The sequence below is a fragment of the Astatotilapia calliptera genome, chromosome 22 (genome assembly GCF_964374335.1).
Source record: "Astatotilapia calliptera chromosome 22, fAstCal68.1, whole genome shotgun sequence".
Lineage (NCBI taxonomy): Eukaryota > Metazoa > Chordata > Actinopteri > Cichliformes > Cichlidae > Astatotilapia > Astatotilapia calliptera.
In genome coordinates this window covers 2467414-2491566 of record NC_137442.1, presented here as the reverse complement: position 1 = coordinate 2491566, position 24153 = coordinate 2467414, and the positions used below count along the sequence as shown (strand labels likewise).

At 44.3% G+C, this 24153-nt stretch overlaps 1 protein-coding gene and 1 long non-coding RNA gene across 2 annotated transcripts in view; one reads left to right on the top strand and one right to left on the bottom strand.

Annotated features, from left to right (window-relative positions):
* LOC113015011 (venom phosphodiesterase CdcPDE) overlaps positions 1-24153 on the bottom strand; it is a 47318-nt gene that overhangs the window by 11859 nt on the left and 11306 nt on the right. Inside the window, exons 10-21 of the mRNA XM_026156901.2 lie at positions 23340-23405; positions 23155-23227; positions 21629-21737; positions 21009-21131; positions 20194-20225; positions 18682-18809; positions 18228-18297; positions 18056-18143; positions 15910-16082; positions 12959-13004; positions 12367-12521; positions 10651-10792 (exon numbers count right to left, since the gene is read on the bottom strand). Of these exons, the coding sequence (XP_026012686.1) occupies positions 10651-10792; positions 12367-12521; positions 12959-13004; positions 15910-16082; positions 18056-18143; positions 18228-18297; positions 18682-18809; positions 20194-20225; positions 21009-21131; positions 21629-21737; positions 23155-23227; positions 23340-23405 (1205 nt within the window). The remainder of the gene's footprint in view (positions 1-10650; positions 10793-12366; positions 12522-12958; positions 13005-15909; positions 16083-18055; positions 18144-18227; positions 18298-18681; positions 18810-20193; positions 20226-21008; positions 21132-21628; positions 21738-23154; positions 23228-23339; positions 23406-24153) is intronic.
* Positions 1-24153, top strand: part of LOC145423774 (uncharacterized) — a 53302-nt gene that overhangs the window by 24702 nt on the left and 4447 nt on the right. The gene's annotated exons all lie outside the window — the stretch shown is intronic.

The window sequence follows — 24153 nt, the reverse complement described above, 5'->3', positions numbered from 1 at the left end:
ATTGTTTCAGCTCTTTTTGTTATCATTTCTAATAAAGTTTGTTGGCATTTGGAGTTTTTGCTGTACTGTAAATAGTTCAGTCTCCTGACAGCTCTGCATTCACTTTGACTCCTTGCATGCAACCAAACTCTGGGCAAAGGAGAGGAAAATGAGTCTAAACATATTGGAAACTCTAAATGTAAAGTTTCACATTTCACTAAATATATTGGTGAATATGTTTCTGATGCCAGTGATGCATTAAGAATGCAAACATTAAGAACAAAACACCTGATTCAGATCATCACTCGACTAAAACACTTTGAGCTAATCCCCCGGCCTGCAGAGAATGATGATAAGGATGGCCGAGTGACAGTCTCTGCCATTGTCGGAGCAGTTAAGCAATTATTAATTCACTGCAGCTGTACCGAGTTCTCACACATTGTATCAGATACTGTTTGTCTGGAATTCACGAGATAAACAATGACCTCTTCCTGCTACACTCAGCTGGACAGAGAAGTACATCTGTTTGGTATGTGGAAGTAAGACCAGACAAAAAATGATTTCTCTAAATGTCTCCCTCTTGCTTCATCAGCCTGTTTTCCTCCAGTTCGTGCTGGGTTTGCATGCTTTACCGGCTTCCTGTTTTGGAGCCTATCCTAGCTGTCATATCCTCCTGAGAAGCAGCCTATTCATTTATGTCCTGTGTAATGGACATTTGTTTTTGGTCTACGTCTTTTGACTTATTTGGGCCACCCTACCAAGTACTAAATAGAGGATATCCTGGGCTCTCCATTGATATCTCATGTGTTTGGGTGGCCTCTTTAATCTCCAAAGAGGAAGGAAATCACAAAAAAGTTCAATGGAAAGATTCTTTTTTCCTTGATTCTCAGGAGGATCTGGTGAGAGGCAGCACACAAGTGACCCTGAGTCTGTTGCAGGGCCAACAGAGAGAATCAAACAACCATTCAGTTTAACTGTTACCCTACATTAGAGCCACTTCAACCTTCTTTGAACAGACTCTCACAGGATGTGAGAATGTAATCAGACTGTTTATCAGAGCGAACGTGTGGGTTTTAGAACATAGCATTAGCTGGCATAATGTTGGCTTTTAACCACCTGTTGTTGTCAAACCAGCTTATTTCAACCGTCTGGAAATGGGAGGGTCACATGTCTAACCTCGTGACAATAAGTAATTCTGACAATATTGTGAATAAACAAGCATGTTTATACACGTTTTCATGTGTTAGCAGGTGAGTGCCGTCTCTATCCTCTGGGTTTTCCTTCCCTGATGATAAAACAGGTCTGATGCCTCCTCCTTGAGAATGAAGGTGCATCAAGTTGTTGGAAGATGTGACTACAATATTCAGTCTACATTTATGAGTACAGTGTCCTTTTTTTCTATTAAATAACCTCAAAAAATTACTTGATATGGACACTGGAACCACCAACCATCTCATTCGTATTTAGCTTGTTAGGGCTCTGCCTCCTGAGCCATAGCTACATTGTATCGAGAACTATTATAAAGTATATGTCGGTTACTTTGGTAAGAGAGTTTGTTAAACAGGTTTTCTTAATATATGTTGAGTTCCTCTCTGTCCACCCACAAACTGATTCCATCTTTCTTTCATTTCCTCATTCGTATGATCTTTGCAGCATGATAGCACATGTGCGATCACACTAATTTGAAGAATTTTGTGTCTTTCTCTTAATTTTTTACATTTAAATTGACCACTTGTATGATCAATGTTACTGATGTAACAGCAGAGTAAACTATCATTGGACACTGCACTTCCACTGCACTTGGAAAATTGTGTTTTTCACTCCCATCTACTCCCATACTTGTGGTCATTACATCAAAACTGTGGTAAGTTGATGAAACCCTGAATTATATTCAATTCAATATTGTTTATACAGCACCGAATCACAACAACAGTCGCCTCAAGGTGCTTTATATTGTAAGGTAGAACCTACAATAATACATACAGAGAAAACCCAACAATCATATGACCCCCTATGAGCAGCACTTTGGAGACGGTGGGGAGGAAAAACTCCCTTTTAACACCTACAGCATGTTCTAATCGCTCTAATAGGATATTATGGTCGACAGTATGGAACGCTGCACTGAGGTCTAGCAGGACAAGCACAGAGATGAGTCCACTGTCAGAGGCCATAAGAAGATCATTTGTAACCTTCACTAAAGCTGTTTCTGTGCTGTGACGAGCTCTGAAACCTGACTGAAACTCTTCAAATAAACCTCTGCAGATGATCTGTTAGCTGTTTGACAACTACTCTTTCTGTCATGGTCCCTGTGCCTCACCAGCTGATCCTGTATTAGGCAACATGTTTTCTCTCTCTCTCTCTCACCTGCCGGGGCGGTGCTCATTATGGGCTCCCACCCCTGGCCCACGCACCTGCTGCCTATCGGGATGATCACAAGGCCGATTTAAGACAGCAGCACTGTGTCACTCGTCGCTGGATCGTTGAGCTATCAGCGTCAGTCGCTCAGTAGTTTGTGAATCAGAATCTTTGAGTTCTTTCCGTCTGTTCGCCTCTAACTAAAGTTTCCTTGTACAGATCTTTCCCGGCCCTTTCCCTGCCTGCCTGTCATCCCGTGGACGAGTGAGTGGATTTGTGTTTCCCCAGTGTGGGGAGTGAAGAGAGAGAGCCTTTGGAGGGCGTCTGGTTCCCGTCTTTCCCCTCACATACCCCGGAACCCTGGACCCCCCTCCCCTCCCTCCAGCATGTTGTAAATAGCATCACCTGGTGTCGTTGTGTCAATAAACTGATTGTTAACTCTGTAAAGATTCCCGGCCTGCGCCTGAGTCCGTTAACTAAAACGTGACACTTTCAAGGATGTTTGATATGAAAGGAAGGTTGGAGATTGGCCTATAATTAGCTAAGACTGCTGGGTCTAGAGATGCTTTTTGAGTAAAGGTTTAACTACTGCCAGCTTGAAGGCCTGTGGTACATAGCTGATTATTAGAGATAGGTTGATCATATTTAAGATCGAAGCATTAATTAATGGCAGGACTTCTTTGAGCAGTTTTGTAGGAATGGGGTCTAAAAGACACGTTGATGGTTTGTGTAGTTCAGGATTTGTTCTAAATGCTGAGATGAATACTGTTTTTGTTGGGTTTCTGAAATGAGTGAAATTGGTTGTATAAAAATGGTGACATACCCAGTTCACCTAAAAGCTATAGAGGAACTAAAAGTAAGTAAATTTTTAGACAGCAAATGCATCTAGTGAGATCTACTTGTGTTATTTCTTAAAAAATATACATCATCAAAAATGTAGCACAAACATAGCAACAATATATTGGATATTGCCACAGTTTTCTATATCACTTTATAGTAATTCAGTTTAAAGCATTTTTAGACATTTTCAGACTAGAAATTGTAAATATGTAGATTTGTTTGTTTTATGACCATAAAGCAGTTTTACTATTGTAAATCTCTAAGCCTCAGAAAGCCTCTGTCTCATTCTTGCTCTCTAAAGCCTAAAGAGGAATTATGGATTTGATCAACTGGTCCCTTCATGCAACTGACACTCTTTTCAGGGAGGAGCCTGGGACACTGGGGCTCTGCGCACAGCGTCTGCAGGTCGGGGCTGTCACTTTCATCTTTACGCAGGACTGTACGCTGTCGTCTGTGAGGCGTGAGCGGTGTTTGTTTGTAACATAGTTAACGCTGGAGAACAGCTGCTGACATAATGTGGATCCGAAGATCCATAACTGGCCTACATGGGGTTGAAAGTCTCGATAAATGCACGGCGTTTCGGCGGGTACACCGGCTTCAGCGAGTGTGACTCTTATTTTGAGCGATGAAAAATAATAAAATATAATTTTATTTTTATATTTCAAAATCACAGTAATCTTCCAATTTAGAACTACAAGTTAAAAAGAACTAACATAAATAAAATACACTTCAGCTAAATACTTCTAATTTATTCTCCCAAACCACGCGGAGCTGCACTATACGGACTAAAGAGCCGCAGGTTGCCGACCCCTGGAACAGGCCTATGTTCAGTTTTTGCTTCCTGTAGTCTTGTTTGTCAGATTCAGCTGTGCTCCCTGGCGTTTCCTGTCTCTGCAATCGCCTGGTGTGTACATATTGTCCGAGTCTCTGTGTTCCCTTTCAGTCGATTCACTCGGTACAACACATAAGTATGGGATATCACGCCCTCGCGTGTCCTGGCTGAAGAAACCTTTATTCACGCCTTTACGGCAGATGACGTGTGATGACACGCGCAAGGCCCCGCCCGCACATATAGCCGCTGCCATCACCGTCATCCCTCAGTTCTTACGCTCTTCACCTCGCTGAGAACACCTCTGCTGAGTTGGGCTAGCTAGCTACTGCTAGTTAGCTCCGTTGTCTGCCAACTTGAACCTAGCTTAACTGCCCCTGTTGGTGTTAGCCTCCACCGCCCAGCTGGTGCGTAGGCTGCCCGCGGAGCGCTATTTTCAAGTTTTTCTTGTGCAGCGTTTCGCTTTGCGTTTTGGGAATGGACTCCAAACCGAAGCGAGCAAAGCAGAAATCTTCTGTTCGCCCCTGTCCTCAGGGATGTGGTTTCTCTTTGCACGACAGCGACCAGCACGATGCCTGCCCTGTCTGCCTGGGGATCGTCCACGCTAGGAGAGCGTCGACGGAGCCCGAAGCTTGTGCGTTTTGTCGCCAGCTCCGACGCTCGACCCTGGAAAGACGGGTGACGTTTGTGGAAAGAGTGCTGGGACGCTCGGCTGTCGCACGGCATGACCCTCTTCTTTCCGAGTCTGGAGCCCCGGCTTCGTCCGAGTCCGAAGACGAAAATTTTCAGGTCGATGTCCCCGCGATTAGCTGGGCTGACCACATGGAATACGTTGACGGGTTAGCCGATGACGGACCGGAACCATGCAGGAGCGCTGACGGGCTTCAGCCTGGGTTGAAGCCCGCCAGCGCTCCCCAGGAAGACGATGACGTGCTGGACATCGGCCTGGACATCCATGGTTTGTCAGAGGATGAGCAGGAGAGCTCATTGTCGACCCAATATGCCGCCGCTGCTGCGCCGGTCGGCCACGATGACACCTCTCTTTTCTCCCTGTTTCGCCGTGCCGCTGAGAAGCTGCAGGTGGACTGGCCCTCTCCTCCACCAGCTCGGAAGCCGTCGCGGTTTGCGGGTTTTTTCCTTCCACCGGAGCCCGCAACGGCCAAAAACTGCCTCCCCATGTTCCCAGACTTTCTCTGCGAGCTAACAGCGTCATGGGACAAACCTCTGTCTACCCGCGTCACTGTGCCCGGCTATGGACAGTACATGGAATTGGACGGCGCCGAGGGAGCTGGTTTAGCTAACCCACCCCCTATGGAGCCGTCTCTGGCTGCTTATCTGGCCCCGTCCCATAACCATGGTGTCGGTGGCCCCGCAACTCTGCCGTCCAAGCACTGCAGATTCTCGGCCTCGCAGCTGGAGAAGATTTATCGGGCTCAGGCCGGCACCGCTCGAGCCATGAGCTCCGTCACCATGCTCCAGACGTACCAAGCAATGTGCCTGGCGGAGCTTGGATCGCTGGTTCCGGAGGACAGCCCGCTGTCACCTCTTCTTAACGAGGTTAGAGTCACCACGGATTACATCCTCCGTGCGTCTTGCTGTGCAGCGCTCTCCCTGGGCAGAGGGATGGCTTCGACAGTGGTGGCGCAGAGGCACCTGTGGCTGACCCTCTCCGACGTCCCTGATAGAGACAGAGCTGTGTATCTGGACGCACCAGTGTCTGCGGCTGGGTTATTCGGACATTCACTTGAAGCCATTCAGGCTAGATTCGATCTGAGGAAGAAGCAGACGGAAGCTCTGCGCGACATCATCCCCAGACGCCAGCCCCAGCCCAAGCCCACTGCTAGCTCTCACAGGCCCGCCGCTCCTCTGACAGCTGGCAAGAGACCGGCGCCCACTGCTGGAGTGGGAGGGCCGCCGGCGAGAGCACGTACTCCGGCCCGAGCTCCACGCCAGTCGGCCTGGGGCAAAGGCCGGGAGACGCAGGGAGACGCTGCTCTTACCCCTCTGTTGCCGCACAAGAGGTGCCGCTTAAGTTCTGTTCAGGTTGTCAGCCCCAGAAGGCGCTGCACTTCCCTATCGCGGTCTCCCAAGCACATAACCCCTGCACACGGTTCAGATGTGTTGAATGTTCAAGCGACCACATCGAGTGTTCCCGCTGTTTTTCATCGTTATGCCCCGGAAAAGGTGCACCCAACAAAATGTATAAATGTACATGTTCCCATGTTGCAATCAATAAAGAGTGTTGTTTACTCTCAAACAATCTCAAATGCTCAACCTGCAGGCGAAATGAGCCAGGTCAGGCAGGGGATGCAGTCCCCTGCAGACACACTGGGGGGCGACGGCGCCCCGCCGTCAGTGCTGCAGGCCAGCCGGCTGGCTGCTCACTTCCCTCAGTGGCGCGCTTGCGCCCCCTCTCCGTGGGTGCTGCAAACCGTTGCCATGGGTTACCGGTTGCAGTTCCGGGTCAAGCCGCCTCGTTTCCAAAGAGTCGTGAACACGATTGTCAACCCCGAGGCAGCCTTGGTACTCAGGGAGGAAATACAGGCGCTATTACAGAAGAGAGCAATACGGGTGGTCCCCGCTTCGGAGACGGACAAAGGTTGGTACAGCCGTTATTTTGTCATTCCGAAGAAAGGGGGAGGGCTTCGTCCCATCCTCGACCTGCGAGTCTTGAACACGTACCTGCGAACTTACAGGTTCAAGATGCTAACACTCAGACAGCTCCTGAGTGCAGTCGGCCCGGGAGATTGGTTTGCGACAATCGATCTAACAGATGCTTATTTTCATGTCGCTATACACCCGAAACACAGGCAGTTTCTGAGGTTTGCGTTCGAGGGCGTAGCCTACGAATACCTAGTGCTGCCGTTCGGGCTGTCGCTCGCTCCCCGCACCTTTACGAAATGTGCCGAGGCAGCGCTAGCGCCCCTCAGGAAGAGGGGCATCCGCATCTTGGCCTACCTGGACGACTGGGCTCTCGTGGCTTGCTCCAGAGAACAGGCGGAGACGCAGCTGTCGCGGGTTCTGTCACACATTCAGACGCTGGGGTTCTCTGTGAACTTTCAGAAGAGCTCGCTAATCCCAGGTCAACAGATCGCTTTTCTCGGTCTGGAAATATGCTCTCTTTCCAGCCGCGCACGGTTGTCAGAGCACAGAGTGGCCGCGTTTCATCGCTGCCTCGCTCAATTTCAGCTGGGACGCAGACTGCGTTTCCAGACGATATTGCGCTTGTTGGGCATGATGGCATCTATGATCGCCGTAGTGCCGCTTGGGCTGTTGAAAATGAGAGCGTTTCAACGCTGGATTCTCTCTCACCGTTTGTGTGCTTCGCGTCACCTCCGGAGGAGGCTGCCGGTAACTGCGTCTTGCATGCTAGCTCTCCGTCCTTGGAGGGAGCCCGGGCTACTGCACCAGGGCTCTCGGATTGGGAGGGTGTTGTTTCGCAAGGTGGTGTCCACAGATGCTTCCCTAAGTGGGTGGGGAGCGCTGTGCGAGGGTGCGTCAGTGAGAGGGATCTGGTCCGCGGCTCAGCGCCAGCTGCACATCAACCACTTCGAGCTGTTGGCAGTGTTCTTAGCTCTAAAGCGTTTCCGTCCAGTCCTGCAGGGCCAGCATGTCTTAGTCAGGACGGACAATTCAACAGTGGTGTCTTATATAAACAGGCAGGGAGGAACACGCTCTCTTCCCCTGTTGCAGCTGTCTCGCTCTCTGCTGTTATGGTGCAGTGTTCATTTTCTGACTCTAAGAGCCACCCATGTCCCGGGCCACCTGAACCTGGGGCCGGACCTTCTCTCCAGGGGGGGTCCTCTGGTGAGAGAATGGAGGTTACACCCTTCAATAGTGGCTCAGATTTGGGATCTATTTGGCGAGGCGCAAATAGATCTTTTTGCTTCCAGGGTGAATGCTCACTGCCCCCTGTACTTCTCCATAATCGACCACGATGCACCCTTGGGCTTGGACGCGCTAGCGCACCAATGGCCAGACGTGCTCCTGTATGCATTTCCCCCAGTGGAAATGATATCTCCAATTCTGGAGAGGGTGCGTCGGCATTCCCTCTCTCTGATCCTGGTGGCCCCTTGGTGGCCCGCGAAGTCGTGGTATGCAGAAATAATCAGCCTGCTTGCAGCAAGTCCTTGGCAGCTTCCTCTCCGCAGGGATCTCCTCTCTCAGGCGGGGGGGGAAGTGTTTCATCCGCGCCCGGATCTGTGGCACCTTCATGCTTACCTGCTGAGAGGTTAAACTTGGTTGCTAAGGGTCTGCCACCTAGTGTGGTAGCGACGATTCAGAGCGCCAGGGCCTCGTCTACTAGAGGCTTGTACGCTTACAAATGGCGAGCCTTCGAGCGATGGTGCCAGGACCGCCACACTCTCCCATTTCAGTGCTCTATTGTGGATGTTTTGACATTCCTGCAGGGGCTGTTGGATAAAGGCCTTTCGTTTTCAACGATCAAGGTTTATTTAGCGGCTATATCTGCTTGTCATATCGGTTTTGACGGGGTGACACCAGGTGCGCATCCCCTCGCCGTGCGTTTTCTGAAAGGGGTTCGCCGGCTGAGGCCCGTGCTTAAGTCCAGTGTCCCGGCTTGGGACTTGTCTTTGGTGCTGGAGGCCCTTTGTGGCCCTCCGTTTGAACCCGTTGAGTCGGTAGATATGAAACTTCTTTCGTATAAGACCGCATTACTTCTCGCTTTGGCCTCGGCGAAGCGAGTGGGGGACCTTCATGCGCTGTCTGTGCATCCTGCCTGCACACAGTTTTCTCCTGATGGCCGCAAGGTCGTATTGCGTCCGAATGCCGCCTATCTTCCCAAGGTCATGCCTGCATCTTATAGTTCAATGGAGTTTGAGTTGCTGAGCTTTTGCTCCCCTCCTTTTGAATCTGAGGAGCAGAGGAGGGTGCACTCTCTTTGTCCGGTGCGTGCGCTACGCACCTACATTGAGCGCACTCGGGATGTGCGTTTGGGTGACCAGTTGTTTGTCTGCTTCGCTAATCCGAATAGAGGTAGAGCTCTGTCCAGACAGAGGCTGTCCCACTGGATTGTGGAAGCTATCTCGCTGGCATACAGCACCGGAGGTTTTGCGTTGCCCCACGGGGTGGGAGCTCATTCCACCAGGGGGATGGCGACCTCATGGGCTCTTTTTAGAGGGGTGCCTGTGGCTGATATTTGTGCAGCGGCTAATTGGGCGTCGCCGCACACTTTTGTGCGGTTTTATCGGTTGGACGTTACGGCCCCTTCGGTGGCTCATGCTGTCCTTTCTGCTGGGTCTACCACTCACTAAGGATGTGGTGGTCCCGTTCCGGTTCGGTGGCTGCTCTGCGGGGCGTGTATATAGGTCCCATACTTATGTGTTGTACCGAGTGAATCGACTGAAAGGGAACGATTAGTTATGTCTATAACTTCTGTTCCCTGAAGGAGAGGAACGAGGTACAACACAGGGTGGCCCCACTGAGCAGTTGGCTCGGTGAAGAGCGGCTATCGAACTGAGGGATGACGGTGATGGCAGCGGCTATATGTGCGGGCGGGGCCTTGCGCGTGTCATCACACGTCATCTGCCGTAAAGGCGTGAATAAAGGTTTCTTCAGCCAGGACACGCGAGGGCGTGATATCCCATACTTATGTGTTGTACCTCGTTCCTCTCCTTCAGGGAACAGAAGTTATAGACATAACTAATCGTTCTTTGTCGTGTTGGCTGTGTCTTTCCTTGTGAGTTGTAGTTTTGGATTATTTGTTTGTGAGTTCAAGCGAAGTCGTTTTTGAGTTTTACTCCTCGTCTCGAGATTTCTGCAGGTTTGGTCTTATTGGACATCATCACAATGTTACACACAATGTATTATATTTGTGCCAGTGTCAGAAATGTAACAGTGTCAGTAACAATTCATAAATGTTTTTTCTAAGTTTGTGTTTTTCCTATTTTTTTAAATATACTTCTAATATGTACGCACTTATAAAAACATAAACCCTAAATGGGCGAAGAACCAAATATGGTGCCTAAATAAAATGAAACATTTAGAAAAAGTCACACGGGTAAAGTGCTGCTCCCATAATAATTTAGAATTTGCATGTATATTAATGAGTGTCCTATAAATGCTTAACTTGTATATTCCACAGTCGCAGCACGGTGACACATTTCTCAGTCCAGAGTGATAATAGCGCTAAAATGGTTTGTAGACCTCATTGTTGTTGGTTTCAGTCACCACTCATGGTGAGCACTGTGTCAGCCTTTCCAGTAACCCCCCCCCCCCCCCCCCCCGAATTCTTAAACCTTGAGTTGAGTTAATCAAGGTTTATGGTTAGACTCAGACTTTGTTGAACCTGGTTTGTAGAACAGGATCCAGCACACAATGATCAAGACATCAAGAGTGAGTCAGTGTGTGCTTGATCGTTGTGTCCAAGTTTAGACGAGTTTGGAAAAATGGTTTATAGACACATTTGTGGGGAATGATGTGTTGTGTGGGGGAGTCTGGAAAGAGTGTAACTGCGATGGAAATGCCCATCTTATTATAATCTATAAGAAAATGTTTAGACAGAACATTACTGGGGTAGTGACTCTGTGAGTACTCATGTGGTCCCTCAACGCTGACTCCAGGTTGACTGGAGGTCAGTTAGCGTGCTTGTTGTGTCAGTTAGGATTTATGTGAGGATGGGTACGTACTGGGTGGGTACAAAAAGGCTGAATGCAGGTTTCCAGCAGCAGTATACCAGTACTGATCACATCTGGGACTCTGAGATGCTGAAATTCTCACATCAGCCCGAAAACAATCTGGTGTGACTGAAGGCAACGGGTCCAGGTTATTCTACAAGAATATGAAACATGCTTTAGTCATTTCAATTACAATTTCATTTCATTAACAGTTATTTTCAAATATTTCTGCCAAAGGAAAAATAGAAATCATGTCTAAAAACTGGTTATCACAAACACTTTGCTGCTTCAGTCTTTTATAGCAAACCAAGCACAGGGAGTACAACCACAAAGTGACCCACAGTTCTATTTCAGGAACATGTATTTTAAATGTATGTAAATTGTGAGGGTTTTACTTTGCCAGTTTTTCAACTTGTGCATGCTAGGGTTCACACAGAAGGAGCAGCGCCTCTTCAAGACATGTTGAGGAGCTAATTTAGCCATTAAACTCAGCTGTGTTGGCTCAAGGACACATCTAAAATCTGCAGGACACCGGCTCTCGAGGCCTGGAGTTCCCCACCCCTGAACTAGGGAAAGCATTATGTCAATTAGATGTCTCCACAAAGATACGAAAACACAGTGTGTGTGTGTATGTGTCAAACTGGACTGTGGTAGGAAGAAATCCAACGCTTCATGTTTGAACAGTCCGAGTGGAAGATCATTAGCCAAACTTCATCCACGCTGCATTTCTACTGTTGTTTAAATCATCACTTTTAAGGTGACAAAATCTGTGCATCATTATCATAAAATAATGAAACATTTCTCTCTGTTATTAGATCACTTTTTAATTTTCTGTTTGCATCATACATCATGTATCGTTTATATAGTGTATAATGTTGTAGCTGTCTGTGTTTCTAAGAGATGCCAAAGAGGCACCTCTGCATCTGTTATTGGTTACAATTATGTAACTGCAGTGATATCATGTTTCTTGAATATTGCATTAGTTGACTTCATATTTTAAATCTTTATACACGTGTCTTTGCCCTTTTTGGTTTAAGGTAAGAAATATGCCCAAACAAAACAAGCAGCAACACTTAACAACGTGATTCACAGCTTATAACCTGATAGGTCAAGACTGTGATGATTATTGCCGCAACAACTAATAAATAACTACCCGCCAAATTATGTGTTGAGATGGTAAATACATAATTAAATTTGGATGTCTTTAGAGGACTACTAGTGTGCACTTAGCACTTGTTCATAACTAACTATTCAATAGTTCACACATTAAAATATTAAATATTTAGTTTAGGGCGGTTTCACATTTTAGAAACATCAGCTAAAATCTCATCCTAATCCTAAAATAATCACAATTATAAAATGGTGAGTGTATCCAGATTTTTATTCTATAAGAGTGAATAGTTGGAAACAATAATCAGACACATTTCCTCTAAACCCCCCCTCGGAATGAGTCGGAAATTTCAAATGCTGCAAGCTCCTCATATGTTCACACCATCCATGATTCATGTGGAAACTGCATAAATCTTATTCACTGTGAGTCAGTAATTCTTTTTTGTCATATAAGATTTTTCAAAGAGTGATGGAGTTTTATAGAGCTACTGATTATCTATGTGTCTTCACATTGAACTTTTATATCAATCTGAAGCCTAAACTTGTAATCAGATAACTACCCTCCTCCCCAAAAAACAACCCAAAACATTACATCTTATCACCAGTCAATGGACTTACAGGCTTGTCAATGGTGAAAGAGCTCCACAGGGGCATCAGGGCTTTGTGGCTATAGGCGCTGATGAATCCCTCCTGGTAGAGGATGCAATAACTTTGGTCAGGTTGCAGCATCCGGGGTCGACCAAAAAGCGCGTGCTTCTTTTCTGCAGCGGATGCTGAAAAAGAAATGAAGAATAATTGTCTTCATGATGTCCGCACCAGTAAGAGCATTTTCATTAAGACTGTGTTTTTATGCTTTTCCAGTCAGTTAGGGGTCAAATCAGAATTTAAATTAAAGAGCTTGGTAAGAAAAGCTCCTGGACTTCTTTAAGCCCTTTACATTTTCAAGAAACACCCAGTCCAGGAGCTTTTCTTACCAAGCTCCTTAGACTATGATGACCCGGGTGACCGAGAACCTTCACAGGCAGCATTGAGATGCAGGGGAATTTAACAAGGCAGAAAATGTGGAGGCATGCAAGTAAAACATGCCAATGTGATTAGTTTGATCAGATCTCCCTTTGAAGAAAATTGTCATGTAAATCAAAAATCCAGAAAAAAAAGATCTTAGTAGAGAAGAGAATCGTGGAGTCGGGAGCGAGTAGAAATGTCTCACCCTCCTCTGCACTCAGATTCAGTCGTTTGTTGATATCAGTTTCATCCTGAGGGAAGACAACATTTTCCTTTAGTCTAACCTGTAATGCTGCTACACTTTTTTCTACTTTGACATGATTGGAAGGTGAAACAAAGATTCAAAGATAGTAGTGGTAAAGGGATTGGTTCTTATATAATGTGTTCCTGCTCTGACCACTCAAAGCACTTTACACAATTTGTACATTCGCACGAGCACTTTTTTTCTACCCTGTTTCTAAGTGTTTCTAATATCTAAGGATATTTGCAGACTGGGCTCAGAGCACCAGCCTTCCAGTTGGTGACCTGCTCTACCATCTGAGCTACAGCTACCGCGAATATCAGTACACTGAGCCGCTGGCAGTTACAAATCGCAGCCCTTAGACATGGTTAATATCTTTGTGATGGACGTGTCGATCTGTTGATAAGCCAGGCTCCGATCTTTCGTCTTCAGCTTGTTCAGAATGCTGCAGCCTGACTCGTGACAGCCACATAAGTCTTTAAATGGATCAGCTCCTTCGTACTTCTCTGATCTTTTAACAAAAAATACTCCAAGTACAACGCCCAGGTCAGCTGATTAATTGCTTGTGGTTGTTCCGAGAAGCAGACTGAAACAGAGGAGAACGGACCTTTTGCTAAACTTTGGAGCAGTCTGCCTCTTCAAAGCAGGATCTCTCCAACACTTGACATTTTTAAATCCTGTCTGAAAACACATCTTTACTCTGTGACTAGAGCTGCCTTGCCACCCAAACTTGAAGAGCACGACTATGTTGTTATTGCTGGTTTCTTGTAAAACCCGAAGATTTTTCCACCATATGACTGCTGAGCTTCCATTTCTTACTTTTTCCAAACATTTGTCATACCTCTTTCAAAACAGTACCAGCTTTTAGTTGTGGTAAGCTATTATTTTTAAACATGCGCTGCAGATGCTTAGTCAGCAGCATTGAGGTTTCAGCTGGTGAGAGAGTCCAGCAAGACTTCTAGTTTGAGCGCTGATCCAGAAATCCTCCCTTTAGTCACAGCAGACGGTTATTTGAATCTCACCAACTAACTTGGTGGATGATTTGGCATTTGCACCTCAGAGGAAGTGAAACAGAATTTTACTTTCAGTGATTCAAGGTTTGGTTGTGGGAGCTTTCACTTAGGGCTGGGTATCGTCACTGATTTCTAGAATCGATTCAATTCCGATTCACAAGGTCCCGAATCGATTCGATCCACGATTCGATTTAATTCGATTCGATTCGATTTAAATCTGGGAAATTTTGACAGTCAGAGATATAATTCAGATCAGGACATTTACATATTTTTGTATCTATAAAAAGGAAGCTGACACTCTCAAGACTTTATCCAAGGTGTGAGCATCACAGCAGATGCCTTTGTGTCAAAGTAGCTGAAGATAAAACACAGAAAAACATGTAGGTGATTTTCCTGGCCTGGGATTTTATAAAAATATTCTGCAGTACATCAAAAACGAAAGAAAACCATTAATTAATCAACATTACCTCTGACGTTACAGCGGTTTTATTAGACACACGGCTAAGCATTTTGCATTTTGAATAATTTTAAAAAGTTTCAATTTGTTCAGTATTGAACAGCAGAAATGAGGTTTTCTTTTCGGAAGAATGTAAAAGGGGAAAAAACAGCGGCCGACAGCGCTGTAAGCAACAGTAGACTTGTGTAACAAGCAAGCGAATAATGAAGAAAGCGAAACTGTTCGAGAGAGAGAGAGGGGGGGGGGGAGGGAGAGAGAGAGAGCTGCGCATCGCAATGGAAGCAAAACAGTAAAAGAGTGAATTCATGACGATGTTTATGTGAAGCGTTTGGATCTTCTTTTGCTGCTGGTTCGGTCAATATTGTTTGGAGAGAGATCAAACTAACAGCTTTAGAATCAGCGCATAAAGGGCGTGAACACAAAGCACGGACCCGGATCAGCGAGCTGTCGGCTTTCAGCCCCGACTGTGAGAAAGGCGACATCTAACTGATCCTGATCCGCGGGTCGCGCTGTGTGTTTAAGTCTATGTGCAGAATCCCTGTACCTGCTCTCATTTACTGTTTGGTGGTTCTTGAAATTTTGTGAGATGTCACCAGAGATTCTGGCATTTCGGACAAAATAAATTTATATTAAAAAATCGATTCAGGATTTTAATGAATCGATTTTACGTTATCCAAGCCAGAATCGATTTTAATCGATGAATCGATTATAAAAACCCACCCCTACTTTCACTATTTTCAACAAACCATGCAGACCAAATCAAGTACACTGGTGACTAGTTGGATATTGGTCATAGAAAACAGATTGAGGTTTTTTAAAAGAATAAATCACTTCCACCAAAACCACAACAACACATCAAAGATTGAATTCATGGTAACTTCATAGCATCTCAGAAACAAGACTTGTAGACTGCTGGCAGTAATCTAGACCTCGGACAGGATTCAGTGGTAGGCAAAATAGAAAAACAGATTTCCATTCAGATAAAAGTATTTCTAAAAGTTGGCCATATATCATGCTTTAGGGGCTGTGGTGCAGCAAGTTTGACTCTAATAATTTGTGAATAACAGATTTGAAATACAAGGAAATTGTAGATGCATCACAGTAGCCCTAAAAAGGCTGGTGGCTTCTACAACAGGATAATGCCTTTATATCCACCAAAGGTGAGAACCCATTCAGAACGTTTCTCCAGAAGTCTGGATGCTTTTTCTTGTGTTCCCCAACTGCATGAAAGTGCATTGCTAAAAAAGCAGACAGCTGCTCTGTAAACTATTATTGCTTTGACTGTTACCAAGGAAGTTTGCTTTCATCCAGTCTTGAGCTGCAGCCTGTATTTCTTGTCATATTTTTGAAAATGTTAGGATGCTTTCCACAGACTTAATTCCCACAGAATAATAATGATCATATCATTTTATATATATGCTTTTGAGTGACAGTGATGTACCCACCACCTCACCACAGGAGCATCCCAGGTTGTCTTCAGGGTTTAGGCTGACCAGTGGACACTGAGCGGGCTCACTTTGTTCAGCGGGGTGCACTGGTGTGTAGTAGGGCTGCTGCAATACGTGATTCATGCTGCCGTGAGTTCCATTATTGCTGGAAGGAGAAACCTCGAGGACATCTGCATTAAACAAACATGAATTTATTTTTGTGCCCCTGATGACGGCTGTTTGTTGAGTACCAGATGTGTGCAATTAGTCAGTCTGTTCTCCTTGTCAGGGCAACAAATATTCAAATCTCAACAAAGCTGCTCTCACGTCATATTTACAGACAAGGCCACATGTTTTATTCCCACATGCATTGCTTAATCAATGGTGTTGTGAGGCGCTGTGGTTTAACCCAAACCACAATCTTTTCCTAACCCTAATAGTTTTAAAGGGTTAAACCTAACCTAACATCCAAACAGACTTATTATCCTGTCTCTCAGAAGCCAATATGCCTGCGGCCAAAGGATCAGTGTCTGCTGTGTAACCGTTAAATTACAAGCATCAACAATTGGCTGTTGTGCTACTGGATGTTAACTGGCACTAATTAATAACTCTTCACTTGATTGATGCTTTTAAAGATTCCATACGGGAGACTTTGAATATTACCAGAGCAGCAGACGTGTTGTCATTCAAATTCCTGTTGAATTACCATAATCATTATCTTTACTTATATCTTTAATTATAGGATTAAAGATACGATTTTCTTACAGTAACAAAAAAAAAAAAAATCACCAAAGAAACTAATACGCAAAAACCATAATACTGTGTGTTAACTGTGCTAAATCAGCTAAATTTAAGAATTCATAGCCCTGGATTTTGGAAGCATAAACTTCACATTCTTATAAGATGTACTGTAGTTCAAAATGCAGGAATGAATAACAGCAAGCTGAACAAGGTCCCAATCTGCATGATCTTTTGTTCCCTGCACATTCAGGAGGGGGGATGACTGTCGTCTATGCTTATGAGCTGAATGACAATTTAGAGTACCCCGCATTCTTGGAGTCCCTGGGTGGTGAGCTTGATGGCGCCCCACCTGGGGGACCCTGTCCTCCTCCTGGGAGACTCAATGCTCATGTAGGCTCTGATAGTGAGACCTGCAGGGATGTGATTGGGAGCCTGCTAGATGTGAACCTGAGCAGTGTCCTGTTACTGGACTTCTGTGCAAACCACAGTTTGTCCACAACAAACCATGTTCAAACATAAGGGCGTCCATAAGCGCACGTGGCACCAGGACACCCTAGGCTGCAGGTCGATGATCGAGTTTGTAATTGTATCAACACATCTGTGGCCACTGATGATGCTCAGGTGAAGAGAGGGGCTGAGCTGTCAACTGATTACCACCTGGTGGCGTATTGGATCAGGTGGTGGGGGATGATGCTCGACAGATCTGGCACACCTAAAAGTATGGTGATTAAAAGTTGTTGACTTAAACATCGTCGGGCGGTAGAAGGAATACTCCATGGTGGAACCAGAGTCTGGAAACGAGCAAGACAACTCATGAGGTCACTGAGGCAGGTAAACAACTCGATGGTGGCAGAGCCCCTGGGGTGGATGAGGTTAACCCTGAGTTCCTGAAGGCTCTGGATGTTGTTGGGCTGTCTACAATGTTGCATGGAGATCAGCAGCGGTACCTTTCGAGTGGCAGAGTGTGCTCCAACTACAGGGGGATCACACTCCTTTGCCTCCCTGAGAAAGTCTATCCCAGGGTGCTGGAAAGGAGAGTCATCCATTAGCTGAACTTCAGGAAGAACGATGCGGTTTTTGTCCCAGTGACAGAACAGTAGACCAGCCACTATTATATAGATCATTATATCTCATATTATTATATAGAGAGTCCTATAACATTTTGTGGCACTGCAACAGCACTAAACGTTCTGTGTACAAAAATGGTTTGTCTACAAATTTCAGCTGATTTTACTCTTTGTGAAATCAGCTGAAACTCTTTTCAACTATTCAGGGTTTTGCTGGAGCCCAGATTGCTCTAATTTATTTATTTTTATTATTATTTATATGCAGTTGTTATGAGTGTCTTATGTTCAGCAGATTTTGAGTGGATACGGTCGAGTGGTGTACAGTGGTGATGATTTGCGGAGGGGAAAATACTCACCACACATTAGATTGTAAAGTTCAGTATTGGAGAAAGGCTCAATCTCTTTTTCCTTCTGAAACTTGGGGCCGTAACTGATAAACATGGCCTACAATAGAGATTAAGAAAGTGAGTGTTGTTACTGGGAAAATGTTTTTCCAATTTAGAAACACAGAACAGAGTAATAGCTTACATGCATGCTCTCAAAGTCATTGTCATAGCCGTGGTTACCACCAGAGCAGAATGTGAGAGAGCCTGGATCCCTATGAGGAAAGAAGAGTTTGCCAGTTGTAATCAATCATATAAGTTTCTGAATATAGACCTAAATGATTACTGAGTCCCATGAAGCAATAAAGGGGCAAAATTACACCCCACTAGAGTTTAGCTCAAGTGCCAGGATATTATGCCTTACAAGAGTGTACCAGAAACCTTTAGAGAGTATGACTTCATGCCCATTAAATGGGGAAAAGCATTTATACCCTTCTGGAAGAAATTAAACTGAGGGAAACTGTGTTTGACACACTATAAAAGTCTGAAACCCATAGAACAAGCACTTTGTTTCTGGCTAACATTATGAATCCCTGTACTCTAAAGCACATGGCTACAACCGTTACAGAGAATGTCTAAGACTGTAGCACCATAAATACCTCTCAAACAGCCATTTAGTGTCAACCAGGATGCTGACATCTTCAATGCGACGACTGTTGGCAAAGTGAAGGCGCTTTGGTAGGTTCGCCTTCAGGTACGGCTTGATTTTTTGGTCTGGCTTCTTACACTGAAATCATGAAAGACACTCATTCGTGATCCAATCCTGGAACATTTTTGTTGCATACAGACGTGGACAAACTTGTTGGTACCCTTCGGTCAATGAAAGAAAAACTAACAATGGTCACAGAAATAACTTTAATCTGACAAAAGTAATAATAAATGAGAATTCTATAAATCCTAACCAATGAAAGTCAGACATTGCTTTTCAACCAAGCTTCAAATGAATTATTTTTAAAAAATGCATGAAATAGGCCTGGACAAAAATGATGGTACACACAACATGAGACTTCTGCACCTCTCAGCAGGTATTTTGGACCAGTCATGTGCAAACTGCTCCAGCTGTTTCTGGTTTAAAGGGCACCTTTCCCAGACTGCATGTTTCAGCTCCTTCCAAAGATGCTCAATAGGATTGAGGTGAGGGCTCAGAGAAGGCCACTTTTAAATAGTCCAGTGTTTCCCTCTCAGCCATTCTTGGGTGTTTTAAGCTGTGTTTTGGGTCAATTTCCTATTGTCAGACCTGCGACTGAGACCAAGCTTTCTGACACTGGCCAGCACATTTCTCTCCAAAATCCCTTGATAGTCTTGAGACTTCATTGTACCTGCACAGATCCAAGACACCCTGTGCCAGATGCAGCAAAGCAGCCCCAGAACACAACCGAGCCTCCCCCGTGTTTCACAGTTGGGACAGTGTTCTTTTCTTGATATGCTTCATTTTCCGTCTGTGAACATGGAGCTGATGTGCCTTTGCAAAAAACCCCGCCCTCCCCCCACAAAAAAAACAAGAAAGAAATGACATAAAAATTATAACATGATTTGTTCACCATTGAGTGAAATAAGTATTGGCTTGCCTATAACCCAGCCAGAATTCTGGCTTCCATTAATTAACTGTGTCAATCACTTACAGCTACTTCAACTCTCAACTTGACTACAAATAACTACATATAACTCTCGACTTGTTATATGCAACACATTTCTCCAGGGAATCAGTTTCTTCCTTTCCAACATCATGTTTCTCACATCCTTTGACCAAAGATATGTCAAAGGATGTGAGGGACGAGATTGTAAGCCTGCACAAAAATGTAATGAATGGGCTCTAAGACCATTAAGAAAAGGTTTTGTGAGAGGGTAACAACACTTGGTGTTAAGTTTTAAGAAATGGAAGCAATATAAAATGACTATCAACGGATGGTGTCATATACTGTAAAACCTTAACCACGAAGATGAATCGTAGATGGGTGTTCCAGCACGACAGTGACCCAAAAATACCACCAAGGTAACAAAGAAGTGGGTCAAGAAAAAACTACCATAAAAAGGCAGTCCATTTCAGCAGGGATCAATAATTATTTTCCTCACGGTACATTTTGGTAAGAAATTAAAAAAAAAATACTCACAGTCATATTAGCAACAAGTCCAGCAGAGTCCCCTGTTGAAAGGGAAACATTTATGTCATTGCTGAAAGTTCAAAGCCAAGGCACGGCAATTAAATCGTGTTTCGTTTAAAATTCAAATTTAAATGGCATGTTGAAGGAATTTTCCTGTGCGATATGTTTGTTAGTGAGATATCACAAATAGCTTTGTAATCGACAGATATGTTCTTTTTCAGTCAGCATTGTGTCCCAACACAACTACAGAGTCTTAGAGAGACACAACTCGTCTGTGCAGGAGTGGAAACATATTGTATGATTCTTTATCCTTTTGGCATCGTTGCCTCTTTTTCAATGTCTGTCTTTTAGCAAAGCTCTGAGAGCATCTACATCTACAATGTTGTGTGATGCATTTTCAATAGAAACTAAAAATCAAGTCATCATAATCTTCCAAATTTAAGAACTAAAAACAAGCATTTTATCAAGAGTAAATCAGATATGTTGGGTCAGCCATGGACAGGTGAAACTAACTGATAGACATCCAAGCCTTTTGTGCTTGATGCATCAGGCATCAAGCCTTTTTACAGCCTTACTGTCTCTGAAACAGCCATGCCCTGATGTTGTACTGATATGGCTGCAACCCAAGAACATTCAAGTATGACCAGGTTCAAACACAAAAGAGACCTAGGTAATCTCGCAGATTTCACATGCTTTAGGAACCATATACTTGCTCACAACGTCAAAAAGCTGGTGAAACCTATCATCAACGACTCACCCCACCTCCTCATTCTTTGTGTGATCAAAGACAAGCAGCAGAGCACTTTGTTGTTGCATTTACTTACACAGTGCGTCTTTGCTCTTGGCTCTGATGCGTCCAATGGGACCCTCAGTTACCACATACATGCTGGTATCGCCCACGAGTTCCTTCATTGTTTCCTTTCTTTCACAGCTTGTTTCCTCCATACCTGCAGCAACATTCAGCTGTTACATTACAGCCTTAATTTCTTCAGTGGAACAAAAACTTTGGAATGCTTTATTCCTTATGTGGAATACTCATGAAGCATTATGATCCCGTTCTAGATGGTGGTAGTGTTACTGCATTATCAATGTCCAATTGCTGGAACGTGTGTTTGCTTTTATTTCCTATGTAGTGGTAAGATTCCAGTGAAGAGATTCCACAAAGATAAAGTAAGATCAAAGTGGATAAAGGCAGGTGAAGACGATGCCTTCTTACTTCCCAGTACTGTTTTAAATGCTCTGGTCTTTGTAGCCATGTTGGACTTTCCCAAAAATAAAATTTGCTTAAATCATTATAAAATTTATGAGGCAAGCCAAGGATTGTTGTAAAGCTACATGCATGGTAAAAAGAGAGCACATGTAAACATTTCTATTGACACTGATTTCTTTGAACACATGTGACAGACGTGTTTTCAGAGCCACATCACTCTGAGTGCTTTGTTACCATGGTCAGCCACAATAATGATGTTGAGACAGCGGTGTAGATTAATTTGCTTCAGTCCATTCATGAGCTGACCAATGATCTTATCCACACCCTGGAGTGATGTAATAATCTGGAGAAAGCAAATTAAATGTTCAAATAAATATGACGCAAATGATGTTGTTGTACTTTAAACCTGTCATGCAGGAATTATGACAACCTGTCTGAGAATTTTTATTCATCTTTAGGAATGAAAATAGGAATAAAAACGAGAAAATCCTGATTGAGGTTGTCATAATTCCTGCATGACAGGGTTAAATAACAATGAAGCACATCATACACCTATAGTAACATTAACCGGCCAGTGGGTGGCATGGTATGGAGTGACTCATCAGTGTCCAATGTAGTGGTTTATGTGCATGTGTGCCATCAACACTGACACAGGAAACAGCCTTTGAATAGCTGTAACTGTAGTGACCACTATGCCTGAAAAGGTTAAAATTACTGAAAACAAAGTAATACGAGAGTGGAAGAGAAGTATCCATGACCGAGCAATGACGAACTTCGTTAGAAAAACGTAATTCAAATCTTGGCCATTGATGTGTTTTCCTTGTTTCTATTTCAAGCCGTCCTTCCAAGAGGAACACTATAAATTGTCTACTGTGTCGTTCCTTTTTCACTCATCGTTAATGAGTGAAAGCATGAATCACTTCTTCACATGTGAGTCTCGTGCTTTTCAGGCATTTCCCCATCACTCACTCAGCCAGTAAAGCTGGTTGATTCCCTTTTAAAATCTGCATGTTGATTTTATTTTGTCATTGAAACCAACCACGTCCACATCTAATGATTACAACTATTTGAAATGAAATTCAGGAGAACTCTGCTGAGCGTTATCTCCAGACCCAACACACAGTCCCTAAAAAATATGCTTTTTCTTTCATAATTTGTCTGCATGGCCAAATCCTATGACTGATCCACTAAATCCATATTTTTGATGCCATTGTCATCAGTTGTCTAGCCCGTTCCCAAAAGTCACCACATGGATGTATACGCGATCCATTAAGGTCTCCCAAAAGCCTGACTTGACAGATGCAATTTTAATTGTTTAATTAGAAGTGTCATAAATATTTATGGAGATTTATGAGCCTCGTCAGTGGACTTTAGAGTTTTGTTATTATGCTCACTTATCTGTGATCATTCACTGCAGGGTGTTTTACTGGTGTGGATAATGCACGAGTAGTTTCAACATGAGGATCTTGTTTCAGCACTGGGCCAGAGGGGCTACAACAGAATAACATCTGCACATCGCTCTCGCATTTCCAGCCAGTGCCAGAAAGGCGGCATAGGTCAGCTTTCTCTGTGCTACTTAAACATGTTACAATTATTCATTTAATCATTGTCCCATGGGCTTTATCAGAACTTCCGCAATATTTAGCAACGACAAACGTCAGTCACCAATATAACGAGCTTTTGTTTTGTTTCTTGAACCAAAAGAGCAGGGCAGCTCTCCCTTCATCTCTTTCTTATCTAAATGAGTCGAGTGACCTTACCCCTCCACTCACAGGACCGTAGCTGTGTCCAGATTTATCCGGCTCCTCCAGATACAGCGTAAAGAAATCCGGCCTGGCGGGAAAGAGTTGTTTTACTTGGAATCGAGTCAAAGCAAACATAGTTCACATTTATATTTTTTTATCTTCCTTTTGTGAAGTCTTTGTTTTGAAAAAAAAAAAACAACCTTTTATTAGCCGGCAGCTGCAGCCACTTCAGCACAGTGAATACTCTTTCTTCAAACGGCACGGTACTAAAAGAATAAAAACAAATAGAAAGTAGAAGGTCAGTGTAAAAATTGTGATATTGATGTTTTTCTACAGAGAGAGCTAACAGTAGTGATCATCACGGCTGTGTATATTCCACCACTGTAAACACAGAACAGTCCCTCCTGCTGAACACCATTAACGAACAGCCACCCTGGCTGATGCACAATTTTGAAAAACATGCCCGTATCACTGTGAAGTTGACTATCCAAGTTTCCAAATATTTTAATTTCACGAACGTGCTTACAACATTACCAGTGAGCTTTAGCACTTTTGAAACTAGTCGTGTACGTCTGCATCATCAGTGCGTTGACTGCACTGACGCTGGTGGCAGTAACACGTAAGAGGTTTCATTAGTCAGATACTGCAGTTCGCCTCCCATCGGTCTGTTGGTTTTATTAAGTCTTGTTTTTACTCACTGTTTTGGTTTAGTATGTGCTTAGTGAGGTCTTGGTTAAAATACACCTGTTTGCAATAGTAACTGAAAAATTATTTATTGGCCTCAGCAGAGTAGCACACATCATCAAGGACAGCTCCCACACTGGTTTTGACCTGTTAAACTTGCGCTACAGGTGCATCAGCACAGAGACTCAAATACTCAAGAACAGTTTCTTTCCAAAAGCCATAACCACCCTGAACCCACACATGCACTGATGACACAGTTTCACCCCCTAATCCAAGGACTTCCCTCTATACACAGACTATACAAACTACCATCACCACTCTGCAATATTT